This window comes from Rutilus rutilus, assembly GCF_951802725.1.
Source record: "Rutilus rutilus genome assembly, chromosome: 15".
Classification (NCBI taxonomy): Eukaryota; Metazoa; Chordata; class Actinopteri; order Cypriniformes; family Leuciscidae; genus Rutilus; species Rutilus rutilus.
The window spans coordinates 2,057,428-2,074,787 of NC_140220.1; the positions used below are offsets into that span (position 1 = coordinate 2,057,428).

At 37.6% G+C, this 17,360-nt stretch overlaps 2 protein-coding genes across 2 annotated transcripts in view; both read left to right on the plus strand.

The window, feature by feature from the left end:
* The window catches only part of gata4 (GATA binding protein 4), a 13,676-nt gene extending 6,262 nt beyond the window's left edge, over positions 1-7,414 (plus strand). Inside the window, exons 3-6 of the mRNA XM_084432890.1 lie at positions 589-714; positions 1,130-1,211; positions 2,699-2,808; positions 5,934-7,414. Coding sequence (XP_084289016.1) covers positions 589-714; positions 1,130-1,211; positions 2,699-2,808; positions 5,934-6,050 — 435 coding nt within the window. The 3' untranslated portion in view covers positions 6,051-7,414. The remainder of the gene's footprint in view (positions 1-588; positions 715-1,129; positions 1,212-2,698; positions 2,809-5,933) is intronic.
* Positions 1-17,360, plus strand: part of ctsbb (cathepsin Bb) — a 214,730-nt gene that overhangs the window by 169,497 nt on the left and 27,873 nt on the right. The gene's annotated exons all lie outside the window — the stretch shown is intronic.

The window sequence follows — 17,360 nt, forward strand, 5'->3', positions numbered from 1 at the left end:
ACTGGGAAACTGATATTCTTCAGATGTATTGCAGTAAACACACAGATTATTAAACACAAGTTTATCATGTTGTCGACCTGTTATAATTAATACACAGTGTGTGTGTTTGCCCGAAACTTACATACAAAACAACTGAAACAAACCCATTTTTTCTTCTTCAGTGTTTCAGTTGCAGCAAGTTTTGCTTTACTTTTTATTATTCCAATATTTATTTTTTAATTTAAGCAGATTTATTGTATGTTTTGTGTGACTTTATTATTGCAGTGTTTTCAGCATGTTTTCATTTTTTATGTTTCAGTGTTTGCAGCAGGTTTATTTTTTCTTTTCTTTTCTTTTATTATTTCAGCATTTATTTTTAATTGCAGCAAGTTTATTTTTTATTTTGCATTACTTATTTTCTCTCTCTCTCCCCACTCTCTCTCTCTCTCCCCACTCTCTCTCTCTCTCTCCCCCTCCCCTCTCTCTCTCTCTCTCTCTCTCCCCCCACTCTCTCTCTCTCTCCCCACTCTCTCTCTCTCTCTCCCCCTCTCCCCCCCTCTCTCTCCCCACTCTCTCTCTCTCTCTCCCCACTCTCTCTCTCTCTCTCAGTCTGCCTCCAGGCGTGTTGGTTTGTCCTGCACGAACTGTCAGACGAGCACAACGACTCTCTGGAGACGTAATGCCGAGGGGGAGCCGGTCTGCAACGCTTGCGGACTCTACATGAAACTCCACGGGGTGAGACTCTTTCTTCTATTATTATTCTACTTTATCCTATGGCAGAACAAATGTACAGCTGAACACACAGAGAGAGAGGCTGTAGTAACACGTGTAACCAGCAGATGGAGACTGAGAAACACAGTAACCCTTGGTAATGTGTGTGTGTGTGTGTGTTAAAACACTGTGGTATCAAATGTTCACACATATTCTAATTTGTCACACTGTTTATTTAAATTTAAGTTATGTTATAATATTTTCTTCTATTATTTTTATGTTTTTTTTTATTATTATTATTATGTGTATTCCAAGCTTTGGCAATATTGTATTATTTACAGTCATGCCAATAAAGCAATTTTTTAATTTTTGCAAATCGTTGAATTGAACGAACAAAACACCAGATCTCTGAGACTCAAACTTCTGCTCTTGTGTTCAGGTTCCTCGTCCTCTCGCCATGAAGAAAGAGGGAATTCAGACTCGCAAGCGCAAACCCAAAAACATCGACAAGTCCAAACCTGGTGAGTGCAGACACTCAGATAGAAAACTCATTCAGTATCTTGATTCCTCGAGAGCTCTTGATTCTCAGTGATTCTCAGTAGGTGCGTCCCAAATCTCATACTTCTGCACTATTCTACACCATTCTGTGGTATAAATAGTGCGAGTAGTGCGTTCACACTGAAAATTCTATATGCGCTTTAAGTTCCCGGATGATGCACTTATGTAACCGATAAAACAAAGTGTGGAATGTTGGACACTTCATGCACTCAGACTCCGATGTTGAAAGATAAAAAAAAAACGTAAAAAGTTCATACACTACACGGTTGAATACATAGTACATAAGTGCATAAGTACATAGTGCATAGTGCATAAGTGCATAAGTGCATAGTGCATAGTGCATAAGTGCATAGTGCAAAAGTACATAGTGCATAAGTGCATAGTGCATAAGTGCATAGTGCAAAAGTACATAGTGCATAAGTGCATAGTGCAAAAGTACATAGTGCATAAGTGCATAGTGCAAAAGTACATAGTGCATAAGTGCATAGTGTAAAAGTACATAGTGCATAAGTACATAGTGCATAAGTGCATAGTGCAAAAGTACATAGTGCATAAGTGCATAGTGCATAAGTGCATAAGTACATAGTGCATAAGTGCATAGTGCATAAGTACATAGTGCATAAGTGCATAGTGCATAGTGCATAAGTGCATAGTGCAAAAGTACATAGTGCATAAGTGCATAGTGCATAAGTGCATAGTGCATGAGTACATAGTGCATAAGTGCATAGTGCAAAAGTACATAGTGCATAAGTGCATAGTGCATAAGTGCATAAGTGCATAGTGCATAAGTACATAGTGCATAGTGCATAAGTGCATAGTGCAAAAGTACATAGTGCATAAGTGCATAGTGCATAAGTGCATAGTGCATAAGTGCATAAGTGCATAGTGCATAAGTACATAGTGCATAAGTGCATAGTGCAAAAGTACATAGTGCATAAGTGCATAGTGCATAAGTGCATGGTGCATAAGTACATAGTGCATAAGTGCATAGTGCATAAGTGCATAGTGCAAAAGTACATAGTGCATAAGTACATAGTGCATAAGTGCATTGTGCAAAAGTGCATAGTGCATAAGTACATAGTGCATAAGTACATAGTGCATAAGTGCATAGTGCATAAGTACATAGTGCATAAGTGCATAGTGCATAAGTACATAGTGCATAAGTGCATAGTGCAAAAGTACATAGTGCATAAGTGCATAAGTACATAGTGCATAGTGCAAAAGTACATAGTGCATAAGTGCATAGTGCATAAGTGAATAGTGCATAAGTACATAGTGCATAAGTACATAGTGCATAGTGCATAGTGCAAAAGTACATAGTGCATAAGTGCATAGTGCATAAGTGCATAAGTACATAGTGCATAAGTACATAGTGCATAAGTGCATAGTGTATAGTGTGTCATTTGGGGACAGCTAGTGATTTTGACTGTGACCTGTCTGTGATTGACAGGAGTGCCTGAAGGTCAGAGGTCATCCGGTGTCCTGAACTCCAGTCCCACAGAAGAACCGAGAGCCATAAAGACGGAGCCGGAGACGCCATCGCTTTACATGCACACGCCGGTCAGAGACTCTTTATTATGCACCTTATGAGTACTTTATAGAGTTTATGAGTTCATTTTAAAGGGATAGCTTTCCCAACAAAAAAAAATTCAGTCATCATTTACTCACTCTTAAGTTATTCCAAATCTGTATAAATGTCTTTGTTCTGCTGAACACTAAGGAAGATATTCTGAAGAATGTTGGTAACCAAGCAGATCTCGGGCCCCACATAGTAGGAAAAAAATACTATGGTTGTCAATGGGGCCCAAGATCTGCTTGGTTACCAACATTCTTCAGAATATCTGCCTTTGTGTTCAGCAGAACAAAGACATTTATACAGATTTGGAACAATTTGAGAGTGAACAAACAATGACATTATTTATTTTGGGGTGAATTATCCCTTTAATCCTTGTGCGCTGTTCGTTCAGGGAGAACACTCCAGAGACCCCAGGCAACAAAATAAAGTTTTGGAAGGATTTATGGTATTTTTTTAATTTATATAAATAAATGTAAAAAAACAATTTTTTAAGGGGTTTTTATTCAAAAACAGCTTTTTATGTAAAATTCACTTTATAAAAGACCCACATTTTTTAACTTTCATTCATGGGGATCACATGGATAATTTAACATGGTTAATTGTAAGATTTTTGCCCATCTTTTGGAAAATGCAATAAAAAGTAATAAATTATCACTTTAGCCAGTAGATGGCTGCAGAGCTCCACTATTTGCCGTTTGACTAACTGAAAGACATATTTCACATGTTTTTCCAGTTGGATTCATATCTACATATTATGAAATCACAATTATAAAAAAAAAAAAAAAAAACAATTTGTCAAAGTATAGCATTTTTTGTACTGAAAAAAAAAAAATCAGTTTTTCAATAATGTTACATAATGATTAGAATCAAACCTGAACAAGTTGTTACAAAGAGAAAAGTTGGAGTCTTTCTTTAGTGTTTATCATATATATATATATATATATATATATATATATATATATAATGTGTTTATAAATATTAATTATAATATTAAATATAATAAATATATTTTATATATTCATATATTCAGGCCGTGTTTTCTCTCTGATATATATATATATATATATATATATTTACATCGCTAAATATATATTTTAAATTTTTATGTTAAATATGTGTAGATTATGAGCTCATATTAGAGAACATTAAATTATATATATATATATATATATATATATATATATATATAAATGTGTTTATAAATAGTAATTATAATATTAAATATTATTTATTTTTTTATATCATATATTCCTCTCTTTTATAATTAATTTTAATATATTGAATATAATAAACAATATATATATATATATATACACTGAACAAAATTATAAACCCAACACTTTTGTTTTTGCCCCCATTTTTTATGAGCTGAACTCAAAGTCTTTTTCTATGCACACAAAAGGCCTATTTCTCTCAAATATTGTTCACAAATCTGTCTAAATCTGTGTTAGTGAGCACTTCTCCTTTGCCGAGATAATCCATCCACCTCACAGGTGTGGCATATCAAGATGCTGATTAGACAGCATGATTATTGCACAGGTGTGCCTTAGGCTGGCCAACAATTAAAGGTACAGTTTTACTGTACTGGGGGGGTCTGGGGGGGGGGGGGGGGGGGGGGGTCCGAAAACCAGTCAGTATCTGGTGTCACCACCATTTGCCTCACGCAGTGCAACACATCTCCTTCGCATAGAGTTGATCAGGTTGTTGATTGTGGCCTGTGGAATGTTGGTCCACTCCTCTTCAATGGCAGTGTGAAGTTGCTGGATATTGGCAGGACCTGGAACACGCTGTTGTAAACGCCGATCCAGAGCATCCCAAACATGCTCAATGGGTGACATGTCCGGTGAGTATGCTGGCCATGCAAGAACTGGGATGTTTTCAGCTTCCAGGAATTGTGTACAGATCCTTGCAACATGGGGCCGTGCATTATCATGTTGCAACATGAGGTGATGGTCGTAGATGAATGGCACAACAATAGGCCTCAGGATCTCGTCACGGTATCTCTGTAAATTCAAAATGCCATCAATAAAATGCACCTGTGCTCGTTGTCCATAACATACGCCTGCCCATACCATAACCCCACCGCCACCATGGGCCACTCGATCCACAACGTTGACATCAGCAAACTGCTCACCCACACGACGCCATACACGCTGTCTGCCATCTGCCCTGTACAGTGAAAACCGGGATTCATCCGTGAAGAGAACACCTCTCCAAAGTGCCAGACGCCATCGAATGTGAGCATTTGCCCACTCAATCGGTTACGACGATGAACCTGCAGTCAGGTCGAGACCCCGATGAGGACGACGAGCATGCAGATGAGCTTCCCTGAGATGGTTTCTGACAGTTTGTGCAGAAATTCTTTGGTTTTGCAAACCCATTGTTGCAGCAGCTGTCCGGGTGGCGGGTCGCAGAAGATCATGGAAGTGAAGATGCTGCATGTGGAGGTCCTGGGCTGGTGTGGTTACACGTGGTCTGCGGTTGTGAGGCCGGTTGGATGTACTGCCAAATTCCCTGAAATGCCTTTGGAGACGGCTTATGGTAGAGAAATGAACATTCAATTCACGGGCACCAGCGCTGGTGGACATTCCTGCAGTCAGCATGCCAATCGCACGCTCCCTCAAAACTTGCGACATCTGTGGCATCGTGCTGTGTGATAAAACTGCACATTTCAGAGTGTCCTTTTATTGTGGCCAGCCTAAGGCACACCTGTGCAATAATCATACTGTCTAATCAGCATCTTGATATGCCACACCTGTGAGGTGGATGGATCATCTCGGCAAAGGAGAAGTGCTCACTAACACAGATTTAGACAGATTTGTGAACAATATTTGAGAGAAACAGGCCTTTTGTGTACATAGAAAAAGTCTTAGATCTTTGAGTTCAGTTCATGAAAAATGGGGGCAAAAACAGCGTCAAAAACAAAAGAGTTGCGTTTATAATCTTGTTCAGTGTAGATATACCATCGATAAATGTTGTATATTTTTATTTAAATATCAACTACATAAATATCAATATCATTGATGTAAAATAAATACATCAACTACTCATTTACATTTCTTCATATATGAAATGCTGCTGTAACACAGTGTCTCTCCTCTGTCTATAGGTGTCTGCGTTTCCGACATACATGGGAACTCAGAGCTCGAGTTCTGCTCTCAAACTTTCTCCCAGTGGATCTTCCGGCTCCAAAAGTGACGTCTGGAACAACCTGATCCTGGCGTGAGGAACCGGGACGCTTCACCCGAGACCAGGAGCTTGTGATCTCATCATGTTCTGGATTCAGATCAACAGATCAGTAGCAGAAAACACAGGACCTGATTGAGAACTCTGACTGCGACTCGCAGGAACCAAAGACCCTCGAGTCCCGGCGGATCATGAGAACATTATATAAGCTGTATGTTCAAGTCAAGTGAACTGTAGCATGTACTCTACACATCTTGGTTTCATTATTTTAAACCGTTTAGATGATGTTCGGTTGTCGCTGTCATAGATAAGCGTGTCAAGGGCCAAGTTTTGCACATGCAAACACAACACTTTTCTCCTGAAAATGTAAAAATGTTGCTATTTTTTTGCAGTTCTGTTCGTTGCTCTTCAGAAACTATATTTAAGTGACGCTCAAAGCACTCCTACTGTACTTTAATGGATAATTGTGACCCTGGACCACAAAATTTGTATTAAAAAAATTGAGAAGCTGAATAAATAAGCTTTCCATTGATGTGTGGTTTGTTATGATAGGACAATATTTTGGCCGAGATGCAACTATTACAAAATCTGAGGGTGCAAAAAAATCGAAACATTGAGAAAATCTCCTTTAAAGTTGTTCATTTATGTTGGCGATTGTGCTGCATTCACTCACAAAAATAAATGTTTTATATATTTACGGTAGGAAATTTACTAAATATCTTCATGGAACATGATCTTTACTTAATATCCTCATGATTTTTGGCATAAAAGAAAAATCGATAATTTTGACCCGTACAATGTATTGTTGGCTATTGCCACAGATATCCCCGTGCGACTCGAGACTGGGTTTGTGGTCCAGGGTCACAATTCTCTTTCTCCTTCATGCCATATCTGCAGGGAAATGTTTATTTTCATTGTCATGATTATTATTAATCATGTCTATGAGCAAAAGTCATTTTGACTGTTATTCCGAAAGCATCTGTTGTCAAGATCGACGACTAACTTTCTGTCCTGAAAGCCACTTCCTTAAAACATTTAAAATAACCTTCACCGCATTTTGACTTCCTTTTAACTTCTTTATCGCGGCTGATCTCCTTTAGTTTCATCTTCTTGTATTTATTTCTAGAGTAAACAGGGTTACAGTTTTCCTCTCCGACTGGAAAGGTGACATGCTTGTAAAGTCCATTTAAACATGTGCTGATCTCTTACTTTACATTAGCTTTTTCTCATTAGCCTGTAAAGAAAATAGAAAGTCCATATGTAATTCTTTTCTTGTATTCTATATAGTATTAAGTGTATATAACTGTATGTATGCCAGACAACTCACTCCATGTTTAACTGTTGTTTTTAAAACACACAACATATGTGAACATTTGATTAAATGCTTATAATTCTAAATTCAAATGTTTTCCGTGTCTTTAAATGCCCAAAAAGATGCATAAGTAGTAATAAAGTTTAAACAATAATTTAACAATCAAAGACTAATAACTAAGAGAAAAACAACAGAGTTTGAGATATATATCTGTTAAAAGCATATGTAAAATAATTATTATTGTAATGATGTGTTCTTGAATCAAGGTAATATACACATTATGCACAAGAAGAAATAAAAAGTTACAGGGGTTATATTATATTAAACCATATCAGTCTTACAGATTATATATTTAATGCGTCAGCTCTCATTTGCAGCTGAAGTGATTTTTTATTTTTATTAATTCAGTGCCATCAGAACAACAGGTATTAGATATTCATGTTATCACATTAACATTAGCTGCCAGGAAATGAAAGAAAATAAATAAATAACAAAAAATAGAAATCAAAAACAGAAAAATTACATAAAACTTTTGTTTTTGCTTTTTTGTTTTTTTCCCCCAAAAGATTTACATATAATTTAAAGTCATTTTTAAAATGTGAAAAATTTGGTTTGCATTGAGCCCATTTCTTTAATGTATATGGTATTTGTCTTAACAAAATAAATATCTGTACATATGTTGTTCTTTACATTCCAAATTGTCATTCTGAGAATAAAAAAGCACATCAAATACACACTTTCTATCATACACTTCAGTTTTCTACTAATAAAGGTTTCTAAATCTTTCCAAAATAATCTTGAGTAAATACAGTGAAAAAAACAGATGCAAATTTTTCTAGTGCACAAAATGTACAGGTATATGAAATATTAAGCTTAAATCTTTCCAAAACATGCTTAGGGACTGTATTTTATTTAAGGGGCTTCCGGAAGAGTTCTGAGATCTATAGTCAAAATAGACTTGACCCTCCCTTCGCCAGCAATACGTTTTTCTAGGACCCTCCGGCTCCAAAATGATTGTGAAAAACGGCATGACCCTCCCTGATAATTCATTGATTACTTCTGTACTGGTTTGCGCCTGGCAAAGATGTCAGATAGCCATTGTTTTTTTACAACCATGACAAACGACTTGCGCCCGTTTCACACACAGCCTACTCCGTTTGCAGTTCGTCTTTTTTCCGTAGGCTACTTAGCCTGGGTTTCCCCATGCTGCCTTGAGCACAGCGCGATTTTATTCAGGCTGCTAGGCAGCCTGGATACCATGGACCAGATTTTCGCCTCAGCTAGGGAACCAATCACAGAACGGGGAGGGAGCAGCAAGACAATGACGACATAACCGCGCGCGCGATCTGCTTGCAGTCGTCGAGATGGATGCTGAGGAGTTGAAGAAAATTATAGCTAGTGGAGATTGTAAAGTTGTTGACAATACGTCATCAAAAATCAAGTCCAGTGTGTGGGAGAAATTTGGAGTTATCTGAAGAAAATATTGTGGAAGGCTTTGCTGCAAACATTTTCGTGTTGGATAGCCGCAAATGTGGAACTTCATCCCTGAGGAAGCACGCAGAAACTGTGGTAGAAAGCAGTTCTATCGAACGGTATTTTTCATATTTTACACTGTTAAGTATGTGTGGTGTGCAGGGCGTGTTTGAACCCAAAATGGTCAGATGTAGGCTAGACGAAATTGCGTGGTTCGATTGGTAAAATGTTATTAGGCTACTCAGTTTTGTGGTAACGTACAGCCATGTTCTTCATGTATCGGCCTTTTGACAGCTTCGGCTTAAAGGAGAACTCCGGTCAATTTTAACAATAGCCGCTTTCCGACCAAGTAGTTCTAGGAACTTAGTTCTAGGAACTGTCCTCTTCTAAACAGTTCTAAGAACTACTCTCCCCTAAACTCGGTTTTGCTGTTTGCGTTCGCACTGGCCAAGTGGCCATAGGAACTGGTAGGAGGGGTAAGGGAGTGACGCAGGCACGGTGACTTTTATTTTGACGGCGCGACGGACCTTTATTTTGGCGGCGCTGAGAACGCCAGAGCAAACAATGCTCGCATTCTCTGTGTTTATTAGTTAGCAATCTGTCTAACAGTACAGTTTAATATGTTATTAGATAGAACTGTAATAGAAAGTAGACAGTATATGAAAAAAAGGTTATTAGCCTAACGTTATGTGGTTGATGTCCAGTGTTGCTAGCTGGGCAGATAAACATAATCATGTTTGGCTTGGTCCCCTCAAAGTTGCGTTGGATTTTCTCTTCAGCATAAAGGTTTAGAGACCCATCTATCACTGTTTTCCATGTTTGTATAGTTAGTTTATGGAGTAAATATATAGGCTATATAATCTGTGTGTTTACATTCTAGCTGTTTTAAAAATGGCGGGTGCTGGTGCTCCGCGTGCGTTCGGTCAATCAGCGTACACTAACGTCACGGATAGTTCCTATAGTGCTGGTTTAGACCTTACTCTGAAGTAGGACCCAAATTAGTTCCTACAAATGGAGTTCCTAGAACTAAAATCGTTCCTAGTTCCTGCGGTGCGAACACGCCGACATCCGGGTACTTTAGCCAATAGTTCTAGGAACTGTGAAAAGGTTCCTCCGGTCGGAAAGCGGCTATTGAGCTCATTTTATTGTACATTTGGAGTGCTGTCAATACAGAGAACAACGACAAAAATCGGTGTTGCCTACACCGAGTTATTCTATTTTTAAAATTTGCACCCTGTTGACTTCAATGGGGCAAGTACTAAACCTGCTTTTAGGCTCTTAACATCCTTGATGTGTCATTACAAGTGCACAGAAAATGTGAGTGATTCCTTCTGAGTGAACACGAGTGGATCTGACTGCAGTAGATGTGAAAGATATGTATAAAAATGATGTTATTTAAGCCAGCGCAAATACCTGTTTACATCCTGTTTTTCGTTGGAAGTCCAAAGTAGTCGATTGCCGAGTTCACGCGCGTGATCATAAGTAACTAAACCTATGCGCGTGAACTCGGCAATCGACTACTTTGGACTTCCAACGAAAAACAGGATGTAAACAGGTATTTGCGCTGGCTTAAATAACATCATTTTTATACATATCTTTCACATCTACTGCAGTCAGATCCACTCGTGTTCACTCAGAAGGAATCACTCACATTTTCTGTGCACTTGTAATGACACATCAAGGATGTTAAGAGCCTAAAAGCAGGTTTAGTACTTGCCCTATTGAAGTCAACAGGGTGCAAATTTTAAAAATAGAATAACTCGGTGTAGGCAACACCGATTTTTGTGTTGTTCTCTGTATTGACAGCACTCCAAATGTACAAAAAAATGAGCTCAATGTTAAAATTGACCGGAGTTCTCCTTTAAGTTGTCCTTGTGTTAATTGTCGTGTAATAACTTTTGTAGGCCTATGACCTGGCAATAAACATTTTTGTAAGTGTGTCTATAATGTGATAGTCTAAACTGATTTTATTTCGGGTGCGGGTCGGGTGCAGATTTTAATTAGTGCTGCTGTCGGGAAACGGGTCGGGTGCTGTTTTAAGCAGTGTGGGTACGGGTGGGTGCGGATTTACTAAATCGGACCCGTGCAGGACTCTGGTGTACACATAAATCTCTGACCCATCGTCGTCTTCTTCGTTGAATTTCTGTCGCTCTAGTCTACATACGTCATCTGGTATAATTGAAACGATTGGCTATGAGCTACGTGCAGGCGCATTTGATAGACATTTGTAGCGCCCAATAAACGGCTCTGGGCATTCGTAAACCACGCCTCAAATACGAGAAAATGAACATGTGGTTCCCAGACCACGGCTGTGTCCAAATTCAGGGTCTACATCCTTCGGAGTACTCATTTGAAGGATGTTACGTCACAGCGCCGCGACGAAGGCTGTCCAAATTCGTAGGATCCTTCAAATGCGGCCCACAAATACGTCCTCCTTTTCCCCGAATTGGAAGGATGGGTGTGGTGGATCCTTTCCCGTCCTACCTATCCCATAATTCTTTTCGGCAGAGCGTAATGGCGGACGAAGCGAGCGGTAGCGGAGTGGGAGAGGAGTATACCAGAGAATGTCTAATATGGCGAGAAGTTTCACTCTCACTACACTTCCGGCTTCTGAACTGGTTGCAGTTCCACTCTGATTCCATATGAGGGCGCTCACAGGACGAGTGCAGAATGAATGGAGGTCAATGGCGGTATACCCCTCAAAATCCACTTTTCTCAGGATATAATTTTTTGTCTAGTAATTTGAATGTTGTATTCGAAAGGAGATGCAAAGAAATTACACATTGCTGGGTGTTAGATTTTTTAGAGTCACTTATTTGCTTTAAAAAAGTCTTTCAAAATGTCAATGACGTCAGAATGCTGACGTCATTAGCAGAATGCTAGCGTGTTATGGGCAACAACAACTCAACCTGTAAGAAATCAAAACGACATAAGTACTCGTTCATTCAACTTTCGACCTAAAACCCATGTTGAACTTGCAAAATCTACAATCACATCTGAGATTTCTCAACGGCAATCGGGTGAAAGAGACAAATTTAGCCGTCTAGCCCCATTGACTCCCATTCATTTTGCACTCATGGCGAGCGCCCCCAGTGGAACTCTGGTGGTACTACAACCAAAATTCGGTACAATAGGGCTTAATAGGGAGTGGACAGGCTCTCCGTAGACGGGCTCTGACTCTGAGTATACTTTTCGATGTAAGTTTTTTAAAAACTGGCTTTTCAAAAAAAAAAAAATTTTCAGTGGTTGAAATGTTTATTTTTATTTTTTTTAATAAGGAATGGCCAAAGCTCAGGCTTGTCATGTATTTGGCTTTTCATTCTTGGATAAGAATTGTGAACACCCCCATACTGAGATATTTAATTTTCACATTAAATTAAATAAAGTTTTCTTATTGTGGGAAAAGCATATTCTATCATTGACCCGATTAGCAATAACAAAGATAACTGATGGATCCTTTATGGTAATACATATGATATGGTACAACTACAGTGCAATGCAAATAGTAAATATAAGATAAAGTGAGAGGTAGGCTAATAGTAAATAGTTTAGTCAATAAAATAAACAAACAGTATACAGCAAATAAAATAGTAATGAAAAGTATAATTATATAATATCATAAGTACTTATATAATAATAATAATAATATATTGATAATAGCATATAGTTTATGTATAATACTATAATAATAGCAATAGAATATGAAATATCAATTACAGAATCTAGACAAAAAGTTAAATAGTTACTATGAAGAGTAAAATAATTTAACAGCATAACTATAATAGATTGATAATCGCAAGTGGTATATTATTAAAATAACAATAATAAATAATGTAAATTTATACATTTTAACATATTATTACATAGGCTATATAAAATAAAATGACGCAACCCTGTCTCTTTTTGTTAAATTTCAGTTTTTAAAAGGTATAAGAAGCTACAAAGTCAAGAAATAAAGTAAACGATTCAGTCAAACATACAGCAGGCTACACCGTTAAAGTTAAATAAGCCTAAATATATAAAGTTATGAAACTTCACTTTGCCCTCAGCCACAACAATCTGCCAAGGAACAAATTATAGATTAAAACCTCTTAAGTGTCACCGGCCCACCGGTGGGCCCAAAATCTTTACATATTTAAAACAGTAATATCCTATAATAAACATAAACTAATCTTGACAAACTATATATCATTTGAAAGCTTACAAACTCTAGTTTTCATATTTGGTGAATGATTTTCAAAATAAAGTAGAGAGGAGCTGTAATTTATCAATTTGCAACAAGAATATTTTCATATTCCTAAGGCGTGTTCAGACCTTTATTTTGAAATAGCAATGAACATGAAAAATCATGAAAGAATGGTTGAAACCTCAGTTTGTTTTCATGCCAAGAGTTCAAAAGGTATCATCCATTAAATTATTTTAGAAAAAAATATATTAAAATGTTTTTAATAACGCATATGGAAATGGAGGCGCCCTTATATGGGCAGTAATGGAGTCTGGTTGTCACCTAGTGAAAATGTTTGGTACTGCGCCCAAACAAAATCTCACTGAAAGCTCATTTTTTGAGATATCAACCTAAAATTTGAAACACAACTTATTCAGATTTTTGGCTTTGATTTTCTAGCAGTTTTAGAGTCGGCCAGGTTTTAAAAATATATATTTTATATAAAATATGAATAATTAAATTTTTTACATAGTACATTTTCATAAACTCAAACTTCTATAACTTTTTTTTTGTTTCACTTTCTTAATTTATTTCACTTCAACATAAATCTGCCAAATGTCTTCTTTAAAACAAGACCAATTTTACGTCTATACTCCAAAGCATTCTTTAATTACAACCATTTAAAGTCGAAATGTGCATTTTCATGTATATTTTAAAAAAGGGGGGTGACACTTAAAGGGTTAATGAAACCAAAGATCGCCTGTTAGATATACACAAGACGAATTATTCTCACTAGACTGACAGCGGCGAACGTCAGAACGTCAGAAGCACTAGCCGAGGCAAGGCTGTTCTCGGCGGGGTACATGAGCGCTGAGCGCCCGGTGATCCCTGGATCTCACAACTCCGAAACCGTCAGATAACATTTTTAAAATGGCGCTCTCTTTATAAATAAACCACAGATTTGAGCTTTAAACAACTACATTGTCGACTGAAAAACTCTTAAAACTACATTTCGTGACACAGTAACAGTAGTATTTTAAAATTTCGCGGCCTTTCTCCTCTGAAAATATGTGAAAGAAGGGTAGGCTGTCCAAATTCACAAACACCGACTTCCGGGCTTTGCGGTCGTCGGAGGACCCCTCCTCCTTCAACCGGGTAGGAAGGATCCTAAGGAGGATGCAGACCCTGAATTTGGACACAGCCACGTCTCAAAGAGAAAGAGGTCTGACGTTAGCCAGGCTATAGGCTACTCATGTTAACAGTATGGAAGCTTGCTTCCGCCACTGAATAATAAATAAATAATAATAATTGCGACTTTTTATCTCACAGTTCTGACTTTTTTTTCTCAGAATTGCGATATATGAAGTCAGAATTGTGAGAAATTAAGTCGCAATTGCGAGATATAAAGTCAGAATTGCATGATATAAAGTCGCAATTGCGTGTTATAAAGTCAGAATTGTGAGAAATAAACTATTCTGAGGTAAAAAATTAAATAAAATAAAAGTCCGTCTTTTTTTCCTTAGAGTTGGACTTTATATCTCACAATTGTGAGAAAAGATGTCAGAATTGCGAGATATAAACTTGCAATTATGTGTTATAAAGTCAGAATTGCGTGATATAAAGTCGCAATTGCGAGAAAAAAAAGTCAGAATTCTGACTTTATAAGACGCAATTGCGACTTTATTTCACGCAATTCTGACTTTATATCTCGCAATTCTGACTTTATAAGACGCAATTGCGACTTTATTTCACGCAATTCTGACTTTATATCTCGCAATTCTGAGAAATAAAGTCAGAATTGCGAGATGTAAACTCTCAATTGTGATATAAAAAGTCGCAATTATCTTTTAAAATGTTTTATTTTGTGGCGAAAACAAGCTTCCATAGGTTAGACAGAGCTTTCACACTGCACGCGGATGCGGTCCGGCGATCCGTTCCAGGAGCGGTGCGTATACAGCAGTGCAGAGATCGTTTCCGCAATCTATTTCTGCTGATGTGCACGCGCTGAATTAAAGTGACAGCGCATGGTTCGTGGTCAAAATGAACACAGATTGACATGAAAATCTAATAATTTCACCATAAATGCATGTAATGAAATAAAATGTAGTAATCTCACCATAAATGTAGGCTATTTAATTAAATACTACTATTTTTTGTGTTTTATGTCATCTTTTTACTTTAAGACCATAGAGCAAGGGAAACTACAATTTACCTCAACAAGGCGACATAATGAACAACACTCGTCTCATTCGTGGAGGTGGAAAAACAAGTTCTTTGTGACATGCAAGATTTATTGTATTAAAATTTAAATGCAAAAGAAAAGGCATGAGAGTCGGCTGTTTTTGTCCATTTTAAGGTTTAATTTAAAATGTTTGCGATTTTAATATAAGTAGCCTACATGGTTAAATATTTTACCACTTGCTTGAGCAACTTAATATATAAATCTATATAGAAGTAATGCATTGAATAATACGTTGTTTAAATTGTGTTAAACGTGAATGCGTCTATTAAAGAGTGTAGCCTATGTGTATAGAGAGAATCGCAATGCTGACAAAATGCTTTTTTATATATATATATATATATATATATATATATATAAAAGTTGCTGATAACTTCTGGATTTGAGAAAAAAAAAATAGGGGAAAGTGGGGTGAGTTGTGCCAGTTTTTACTCAAAGTGACTTTAAAGTGAGGCCATGGCAGTAATGCCTTCAACTTAAGAATGTACATATATTTCAGGATGTGGTGCATCCCTGAGAACAATAACTTTGGATCTGAAATAAATTGTTTCAGAAATATAGCTTTTGGGAAAAAAGTGGTCTCATGGCACAACTTACCCCTGGTGCGGGGGAAGTTGTGCCTTTGGGGGAATACATTGGGGTAAATTGTGCCAGTGATTTCTGAAGTAAAACAGAACATTTTAATGTTATGAACCGTAATGCTATATGAAAGCAAGATAAATTCAATACAAAATTACTCATTTAAGGTTTATTTAGATATTGTCACCCTGGAATACCATAGCATGCGTTTTTCCTACTATGGTCAATTGCATAGGGATTTTGTATTGAACATAACTCTGGATCACAGTGTCATAGAGACAAGGGGGCGGGCTCATTTTACTCAGACGACCAATCAGTCTCTCAGGATCATTGTGAAGCTATCAAGCTACGCCCTAGCAACCATTTAGAGCACCATAGCAACACAATATATGATATTTGTGACTCATTTCAGGCAAAAAAGGCTTTGGCAATAGATGTCTGTTGATTATGTAACATATAAGAATAAAGTGACTAGGCTAATTTCTAAACATCCTATTGTGACATAGGCCACTTAAAAACGGAATAAAACTTCTCTTTAATAACATAGTGCAAACTCAAAACTGAAATCAGTGTTAGCTAAATTAAACAAATAGCAGGCAGGCCTAAGTCAAACAATGATGAGGCATGCCCATCTCCTCACTTCTCAAGATTATCCCCTGTGAGTATGTAGGTCTAGGTGGTCTGGATCTGGCACAACTTAACCCAGGCCCTTTGGCACAAATCACCCCAGACCCACAAGTTTGAAAAACTAGCATGATCCAGCAGTTAAGAGCTAACATCATGCTAACTGTATAGACTCATTGTGTAGCCTACTAAAGCACTAAAACATGTGTGAAATGTTTTCAATCTTGTCTATAATTGTTCAGACACTACAATCAAAAAACCTTAATCATAGAAATGTTACTTTGAAAGGGAAAAAACTGTTTTTTGCACTAAAATGCCATGTGTCTCTCTTCTTTGGAGGATGAGTAAAAGTGATTGCTTTTTAAAATTATGTGGTCACATGACCAATTTCTTCTATGGTTTTCCAGAAACAAGGGGTGGAACTACTTCCCCCCTGGCACAAATCACCCCACTCTCCCCTAAGTGTTTGTGGTACAGCCGTGGGTCAGTTACGCACTGCAAACGCAGCATATGTGAAAGCACTGTAGCGCGTGCTGCTCCTGCACCGCAGGCGTTAACCTCTGCTTTCTCATCACATCACACTCCACTGTTATGGTGGCCATTTCAGTAGATTTACTTAAAGCTTTGCCGGGTAAACATTTCATCGTCATTCTGTTCTCACATGATGCACTTTTTCTGAGCGTGTATGCCCGAAGCGTGCACTGTCAGACAGCGCCAAACTGGATTTTTGTTGGGTCAGAGCCATCTGATAGCGATGGGAAAATATGCACAAAACAAGCCACTTTGAAATTTTGCTGTTTTCATGAATACAAAAGTTGGGTGACACTCCCCCTAGACTAAAAAAAGTTGGATGACCCTCCCCTCAACAAAGAATAAAAAGACACGACCCTCCCCTATTTTCCTCCGTTGGTCCATTCCACAAATACCGAACGGTCCCTTATAGTCCAGTCATTTTAAG